This window comes from Bos grunniens, chromosome 10 (genome assembly GCF_055505025.1).
Source record: "Bos grunniens cultivar Pamir isolate PY7600 chromosome 10, Bosgru_T2T1.0, whole genome shotgun sequence".
Classification (NCBI taxonomy): Eukaryota; Metazoa; Chordata; class Mammalia; order Artiodactyla; family Bovidae; genus Bos; species Bos grunniens.
In genome coordinates this window covers 414,520-422,869 of record NC_141174.1, presented here as the reverse complement: position 1 = coordinate 422,869, position 8,350 = coordinate 414,520, and the positions used below count along the sequence as shown (strand labels likewise).

General features: G+C 49.7%; 1 protein-coding gene and 1 non-coding gene across 5 annotated transcripts in view; both read right to left on the bottom strand.

The window, feature by feature from the left end:
- The window catches only part of SPG11 (SPG11 vesicle trafficking associated, spatacsin), a 77,206-nt gene that overhangs the window by 665 nt on the left and 68,191 nt on the right, over positions 1-8,350 (bottom strand). For 3 of the 4 annotated variants that reach the window (XM_086319087.1, XM_086319085.1, XM_086319088.1), the window contains 8 exons: positions 7,805-7,942; positions 4,775-4,908; positions 4,522-4,617; positions 3,966-4,073; positions 2,093-2,261; positions 1,540-1,628; positions 1,264-1,419; positions 456-607 (listed from right to left, as the gene is read on the bottom strand). In XM_086319087.1, coding sequence (XP_086175213.1) covers positions 456-607; positions 1,264-1,419; positions 1,540-1,628; positions 2,093-2,261; positions 3,966-4,073; positions 4,522-4,617; positions 4,775-4,908; positions 7,805-7,942 — 1,042 coding nt within the window. The remainder of the gene's footprint in view (positions 1-455; positions 608-1,263; positions 1,420-1,539; positions 1,629-2,092; positions 2,262-3,965; positions 4,074-4,521; positions 4,618-4,774; positions 4,909-7,804; positions 7,943-8,350) is intronic. The other variant, XM_086319086.1, reaches the window with a different exon arrangement.
- Positions 2,883-2,985, bottom strand: LOC147363830 (U6 spliceosomal RNA). Its single transcript, XR_015135672.1, has one exon. It is a non-coding gene; the product is annotated as a U6 spliceosomal RNA (small nuclear RNA).

The following is an 8,350-nucleotide window of genomic DNA, read 5'->3' as shown; positions in this document are numbered from 1 at the left end:
ACAGGTTTAAGATACTGTATCTTGAGCGAGGGCTATCAGCTCTGATGCTTAACCGCTATCTATAGAAAAGAACCTGCTTGACTCTAGGAAATCAGACTAGTAATTAGGGTACTAGTATAGCCCTCGCTGTCAGTGCTTGATAACAATGAAATTTCATTAAAAACAAGTATCTTAATGCTGGCCTTAATTTCCTGTTCCAAAGGGATCTTCTGATATTTAGTGTTTTTGGCACCTCAGGCCAGCTGAGTAGTTCTCCCATTTTGGCTACAGAGCATCATAAGCAAGCTGTTCTCATTCGTCTGCATAAATCTGTTAAAAGATCTTATCCCTCTGGATATTCTTGACATCTCTTTGCCATCTTGAGCCAAGGGGTTAGTTAGACATATTATACCTATACTTAGGTATAAAATTCTTACCCATGCCTGACATCAAAGCAGAGGCATTTTAGTACTTACTTTATTGAAATCTCTTCAAATACACTGGGTCTTAATAACCTTTGCTGCTTAAATTCTTCCAAGTAATTAAAGTCTCCTTTAAGAATCACTTGTTGATAGAGAATTTCAGCCCAGTCAGGAACAAAGTCATAGGCCTCTGCCACAATGGAAGCCTGAAAAGGGTGGAGGGGAAGAAGGGAGGGGAGGACACCACTGGAGGCAAACGATCCCAGAGAGCAGCGAGACACTGCACTTGGAGCAGGTGTGGCCGCCAGCGACGACGACAAAGGCTGTCTACCAGGGTTGGTGGGAAGGTTGATATTACCCTTCCCCTGACACCCCAGATATGTTTTTTCAGTGTTTCTAATCTTCACAATGACTTAAAAGAACTGCTGATAAAGAGTATTTTTCTCACTCAGCTCTGTTCAGTGAAAGGGCTGATTCCCTGATAACTATCCCTCCTTGTTAAAGGGCTGGAACCAGCCTCCCCGAAGCCCTGGCTTTTTATGCTAACCCAGAAGTGCATGCATTCTGGAAAACGTTGGGCTCAGAGGTGCTCATGGGACCACCAGCAGGGATGTTCCCCTGAACCTCAACTGTCAAAGTGCAAAGGCTTAACGGTGTGGAGAAAGGGGACAGCATGCTGTCTCGCTGGTCTCCAGCCTCTGCCCAGATAGCATGCTGGTGAGAAGCACCATTGTGCAAAGGCAGCTGGGTGGGTCAGACAGCGGAGGCAGGGCTGGCCGACCTGAGCCCTTCAGGGAAGGGCCCTGTGACAGGGACACCAGCAGAGACGAGGCCGGCAGTACTGGTGGGGCTTCGCGCTCACCTGGTAGAACCGAGGCAGTGCCGTGATACAGTCCATCAGCCTGTGGCGGCTCAGGTTGATGAGCATCGTGTTCTGGCCAGTGTTCAGAAAGTGAATCTGCAGCGTTATCAACTTGGTGAGCCGGTGACAGTGCAGGGCCTGGCGCACGCAGGAGTCCTGAGGGTAAGGGTGGAGGTAGGCACAGATAAAGACTTTGTGACGTCTCCCCTACGACCCCTCCAGCAGCGGAACAAATTTACTCCTCCTGCAACACCAAGCCCCAAGGCTCCCAATTACCTTGGCATAACTCTCTGCTGCGTCCAGCATCAGAGTCAGGGCCTTCAGCAGCAGCTGCTTCAGTCGCTGCCCATCCTTGACACAGTCCTCTGCAGGGAGTGGAGCAAATGTGCTTGTGTCTGGCTCCCAGAGCAGGCTACTCTCTCCCCACTCAGCAGCAGCGTGGGCTAGAGACAGCCCAGCTCGCACCCACAGGGAGGCAGGTATGTCTCACTCAGGTGAAGTGAGACTCGCGCACTCCCTCCCTCTACACGCCAGACTGGGATTCACTGCCCGGTCTAGTTCACTCCTCTCTGAAACATCCTGGCAGGCGCCCACAGCCTCAGCATACAATGGTTCCTGACAGATGACACCTCTGGACGCACGGGCTATAAGAGGGGTAAATGCCTTCCAACCCTCCTTCCACCTCCTTTCTGCCCCGCTGGGACCCACTGGATGAATGTCAAGAGGCTGAGGTGGGTGTTAGTCTGCTGGTTTCTTGGCGTTCTTAGCCCTGAGACCCTTCCCTGGCCAGCAGCACTGCCCTGGGGGTGCTGCTGTGACCTCTGCTTACCCCAGGGCTGAGACTCGATCAGTTTCAGTTGGATGCAGGCAGCTGCCTCGTGGTTTTCGCCGATCTCACGGCACATGCTGAAGCACAGCGCGATCATGTTGTGCTTCTCGCTGTCCCCAGGGCGGCAGCGCTTGATGTAGTCCAGCAGGGCCGTCTTCAGGGTGCCACTCTGCCCAGAAAAAAAGGGACACCAAGGTCTCAACCAGGCACTGAAGAGCAGGGAGGACTGACCTAGTCCTTTGCTTCTGAAAGTTCCTCAAAAAACTCCCAAGGAAAGGGAAAAGAGAGCCACAAATGAAGACAGATGTTTATGCTATCCTGAACATAAGCAAACGGGCACATCCTCCCTGCCGGCTGGGGGTGTGACCCGTAAGCCCCGTCAGAGGAAAAGCCTTAACAACATGTGTACATGCGTGAGCCTTCACAATTCCACTCTAAATTCTGTCCCTCAAGAAGTAAGCAGAGGAAAGTGCTAAGATGGATATAACAAGGATATATGATACCAAACAATTAGAAATGATCCAGGTGGCCAAAAAAGGCTAATGTAGCCATTAAAACCAACGACTTGAAAACTGAGAAATGCAGGCTATCCCCTATCTGCACAGCATGACACAAGTCTAGTAAAAAATGTAGACATGTACACATGTATACACGCATGTAAACACACATGTATACATGCTTGTGGGTACATGTGCAAAGGGCCTGTACCAGACTGTCAGCGGTGACTGTCTACAGCAGCTAGACACACAAGGCTTTCTCCGTGTTCTGTTTCCCAAGTGTTTTTTTTCTTTTTAATACGGAATACTTCACAAATTTCTGTGTCATCCTTGTGCAGGGGCCATGCTAATCTCTATCATTCTAGTTTTTAGTATATGTGCTGCTGAAGTAAGCAAATGTCTTAAATATGCATTACTTTCATAATTGGAAACAAAAAGAATGCTTCAATGCAGAAACAAAAATGCCTCAAAAACAATTTTTAAAGTCCTGAAAGGTATCCCTTGCTCCTTTCCTTATTAACTGGACTGGTTTGTCCCGAAACCAGCCCAACACTGAGGAGAGTTTTTCTGCTTCTCTTAATGCTTCTTGTTAACTGAGAAAAGCAGGCTACTTCCTACCCGCACAACACATAGAAAAATATGTCTCTCAATCCTGCTCGGCCGGCCCAAGTTCTCAGATAACAAAAGTGCACCTAGGTTTTAAATTTTTTGGCCCTGCTACACAGCATGCGGGATCTTAGTTCCCTAATCTGGGATCAAACCCGTGCCCCCTGTATGGGAAGCAGTGTCCTAAACCACTGCACTCCCCGGGAAGTGAAATGGGTGGAAACAATAATCAGCCAATGAGAGACTTGGAAACAGGTTCTCAGAGTGTATGCCTGGTGACATGCCTCAGACACACAGCTTGTCTAAGGACAGACAAGAACCCAGAGGCCCAAGGTCTGGCGAGTCAGGGCTTTGCTTCCCAGCCTCCTTCCTGGTCATCGTTAGCAGCTCCACAGCTTTCTAGGCCCAGAGCTTGGCACCCATGTCTGAACAGCTCTGAGGAACACTTTTTCATGGTCCCTTGAAAACTCTCCACTCTAAGGGCCCAAGCAGGTCAATCCAGGGAGGGAGGGGTTTTGCCCCTGCCAAAGCAGGCCTTGGGACAGTAAGTGAGGAGACTTGTTCTTCATTATTCTGCATCTATCAGCTGCATCTGTGACCTGGCTGGAGCTCTGGAACCTTAAGCTACTAGTTTTGGTGTATGTCTGAGGGAGGTCCTTAGTTCTCGTCTTCCATATCCCAGAAGTCCACCCTGATTGGGATTATTTCTGAGAAAACCTGAGACTCCCGAGTGTCAGTAGAACAGCAGCTCAAAAACACTGTACACCTACAGGGTCCAGCTTCTTCCTCATGAGCACTTCAAAGTAGTGCTTTTTATGCAGCAAATCAAATATGTATGTCATCTCATTGTACCTTCCGATGCCAGTGAGGAGGCGCACCTGCAGAGAGAGAAGGCAGCTTGCATCAGCACTGCTTGGAGTTCTCTGAGCCAGACCCCCTCCTCAACAGCTTGGCTGCTTTCACATACCAGGCTCCGGCAGGAAGCAGGGTTAATGGCCAGGCTGCCAGGCTTCCCTCCTCTCCTCCTGCCTGTCTCCCCGCCCCTCCGGGTCCCACGTTGGCTGTCCTCTCCTCTGCTGTCTAAACATGACTATCGTACGGTAAAGGACCATCCTCCTGGGCAGGCACCCTTCTGTCCCCATACTCCTAATTACAGCACCCAACGGCTTGCTCAGACATTTGGATCAGTTTCAAGCCTACAGAATTTGCGGAAGTATGGGAAGCTTGACTTGTCAGCTCCTTTCAGTTCACATACAAGAGGCGGGTCTGAACCTTGTTTTGCAGGGAAAATGATTGCTGTCTTAGCCCTCTGGAAAAGGGAACAACCTGGGGTGAATGGGTGCGACAGCCTGGAGCATGGCAGCGATCCTCTCTGATTTCTGTTCCTTTGGCGCTGTCTCGGATTCTGACAGAAACCAAAACCTGAAGCAGAAGGTTGAGCTGCCCAGCCAGCTACCAAGTAGGTAGCGGTATCGGGACGGGCAGATTCCCTAAGAGACATCAGCTCAGAGACGGCCTCCAGCCCACCTGCCTGTCAAAGGTGGTCTCAGGATAGGGGCAAGGGTCAGGGGTGACTTACCACCAGCCCGTACTCCTCACTGGGGGCCAAGTGGTTGTCGGTGAGCAGCCGGGCGGCCTGCAGGACACGCATGATGCCCTCCATGTGGCATGTCAGTGTGAAGCAGTGATGAGCCAGGATCAGCAGCTCTGTGGCTGGGTAGGGTGGGCACATGTTAAGACAGGACTGTCCACTCCGGCTACCCGGTGTCTTGCTCTGCGCCTGGCCGGAGGGTGATGGGGCCTTCTGGAGAAGGCGCTCTCAGCAGTCCTGAGATCCCTGGCCGCACCAGTTCTAGCTCTGGGACAGCCCCTTGACGAAGTCCGTCTTTCTCTCAGTGATAGCACAGGGTTAACTCTCCTCAAAGACGGCGCACATACAGTGACAGCGCTTCTAAAAGGCTAAAACAGTGACGACAAAGACGCCTAGCTTTCTAAAGATGGAGAGACTTCCTGCACACACACTGATGGAGTGCCTGCCAACGTGAGTCTGAGGGCACGCTCTGCAGCCCAGTGGGGCATCAGGGCCTCATCAAGTGCTATCTGATGCTTGGTCCTTCTATGGATTTTCCGATTAAGATTTGATGACACAAATTTAAAACGACTACACACAATCACTATGAACACAATTAAAAGGGAAAGAGGAAAGTATCTGTGGTGCTGGAAGCCAGAAGAGGGGTTCCCAGCCTTACACACACTGGGCCAAGTGTGCACAGGGCCCACGCCCCCGGGGTGCTCCCCAGACCTGCTCACTCCTAGTCCTTCAGGCCCTGGTCTGCACATTTCCTCTCCAAACCCTTCTTGACGCCATTGGTCTGCTTACTGTGTACAACACCCCTAGTCTGCGAGCTCCGGGACTGCTGTTTAACTTGTCCACCATAGTCCTGGTTTTTAGAGTAACTGGCACACAGTCAGTACTCAGTAGATATTCCTGAACTGGACTGATAGGAGCTGCAGAATTTGTACTTGTTTTCTGGTTGTCCGTACGGCTTGCAGGATCTTAGCTCCCTGACTGAACCTGGGCCTACGGCAGTGAAAGCAAATTCCCTGGTCTGCCAGGGAATTCCCAGGTTATTTTAAAAATAAAACTGTTCAACCTCTTAAAATCTCACTTGTTCACTAAACATCAGTAAGATGCCTTTTTTTGTGCGTCTATCAGATTTGCAGAGTATAACGTTTCCTGGTGGCTCAGACGTAAAGAATCTGCCTAAGATACAGGAGACCCAGGTTCCGTCCCTGGGTTGGGAAGATCTCCTGGAGAAGCGGTGGCAACCCACTCCAGTGCTCTTGCCTGGAGAATCCCGTGGACAGAGGAGCCTGGAGGGCTACAGTCTATAGGCTCATCAATTGTCGAACATGACTGAGTGACTAACACTTTCCCTTTCAATGCATCCCAGAAAATGATACTCTCAAACACTGCTTAAGAGGGAGAACTGAATTTTTCTTTTCTGAAGTAAATTTGGCAATATATATATTTTATGTGTATATATACACATACATTATATATTATATATATGTGTATAGACATTACTTTGCCACCAAAGGTCTGTCTAGTCAAAGCTATGGTTTATCCAGTGGTTGTGTATGGGTGTGAGGGTTGGACTATAAAGAAAGCTACTGCTGCCGAGTCGCTTCAGTCGTGTCCGACTCTGTGAGACACCATAGTTGGCAGCCCACCAGGCTCCTCTGTCCCTGGGATTCTCCAAGCAAGAGCACTGGAATGGGTTGCCATTTCCTTCTCCAATGCATGAAAGTGAAAAGTGAAAGTGAAGTCGCTCAGTCGTGCCCAACTCTTAGCGACCCCATGGACTGCAGCCTACCAGGCTCCTCCGTCCACGGGATTTTCCAGGCAAGAGTACTGGAGTGGGTTGCCATTGAAGAATTGATGCTTTTGAACAGTGGTGTTGAAGACTCTTGAGAGTCCCTTGGACTGCAAGGAGATCCAACCAGTCCATCCTAAAGGAGATCAGTCCTGGGTGTTCACTGGAAGGACTGATGCTGAAGCTGAAACTCCAATACTTTGGCCACCTGATGCGAAGAGCTGACTTAATGGAAAAGATCCTGAAGCTGGGAGGGATTGGGGCAGGAGGAGAAGGGGATGACAGAGGATGAGATGGCTGGATGGCATCACTGACATGAGCTGGGAGGGATTGGGGCAGGAGGAGAAGGGGATGACAGAGGATGAGATGGCTGGATGGCATCACTGACATGAGTTTCAGTAAACTCCGGGAGTTGGTGACGGACAGGGAGGCCTGGCGTGCTGCAGTCCATGGGGTCACAAAGAGCTGGACATGATTGAGCAAGTGAACTGAAAGCGTTAAAAACAGCATACTCCTGAATCAGGAATTTTTCTTACAGAAGTAATCATGGATGTGCACACAGACTGCCTGTGAGCAGGTCTGTCACAGTGTTTAAACCAGCAGAAGCTATTATAAGCAATCTGCAGGTCCTGTAATAGGGTATACCTTTTAAAATTACATGTAAGAGAAATACTGTGTAACCATTAAAAATTATGTAGAATAGTCAGTGTCATGGAAAGATATTAATGATAGCATATTCATAATTATAAGTAGTATCCACAGTATAATGCCATAAAAAAAAAACCTATGGACTTGCACAGAAAAAGATGAGAGGGACACACACTACTGAATGAGCCCAACGACACTGAGAATGAGCAGGCTGTGAGATCACACAGCAGTGTTCAAGTGGCAGCTGTGTCACATAATAGGTTAGAAATTAATCAACTTCTCTAAAGCTTCAGTTTCCTTCTTCTAAAATGGCGACACTAGCAGCCATTTTGCAGGGTAATGTAAGAATAAAATAAGCTAAATATACCAAATGGGAAAAGGTTACTTTTTGGTGTGATTTTAAATTTTGAGCTGCATTTCCATATGTATTTTCTAACTTCTCACTGAACTTACGGCTTTCTACTAAGAACTTATAGACAATAGTGGAGGAGGAGGGACCCAGACAAGGAACAAGGATCCAAACAGAAGACTTCTCAGTGACCTGCTCGGGCCCAAAACATTTAAGAAGATGGCCAAAAACTCACTGCAAGACAGCTCCCCGTGGGGAACAGAGGAAATCTTCTCCAACAGCTTCATGCCCACCAAGGTGCGGTCTTGACACAAAGCAGTCAGCTGAAGAAACGTCTGGCTCTCCTCTGCTGGGGCGAACACCTGCCTGTGTCCTGTATCGGAAGGTGTGGAGAAAGGTGCTAGTTTGACCGTGTGAGAGATCAGAGGAAGACAGGAGCCCCAGGGCAGGAGGCCACGCCGAGGGAGCTCCCCGGGCAGCTGCCCTCCAGTGCTGCAGGCGAGACGCCCTCGTGCAGGACAGCAAGGGCTCATCAGCTCAGAGAAGGGCACTGTCACTCTAAATATAACCCTAAAGCAATGAACAAAAAGCAACAGCAGGGAAATTAACGCAGGGCCTCCCTGGCGTCCAGCAGTTAAGAAGCCACCTCGCACTGCAGCAGACGCTGGTCTGACCCCTGGTCCTGGGAGACCCCATGTGGCACGGGGCAGCTAAGCCTGTGCACTCATCACAGCTGCCGAGTCATGAGCTCCAACTACGGAGCCCACGTGCAGCGATACTG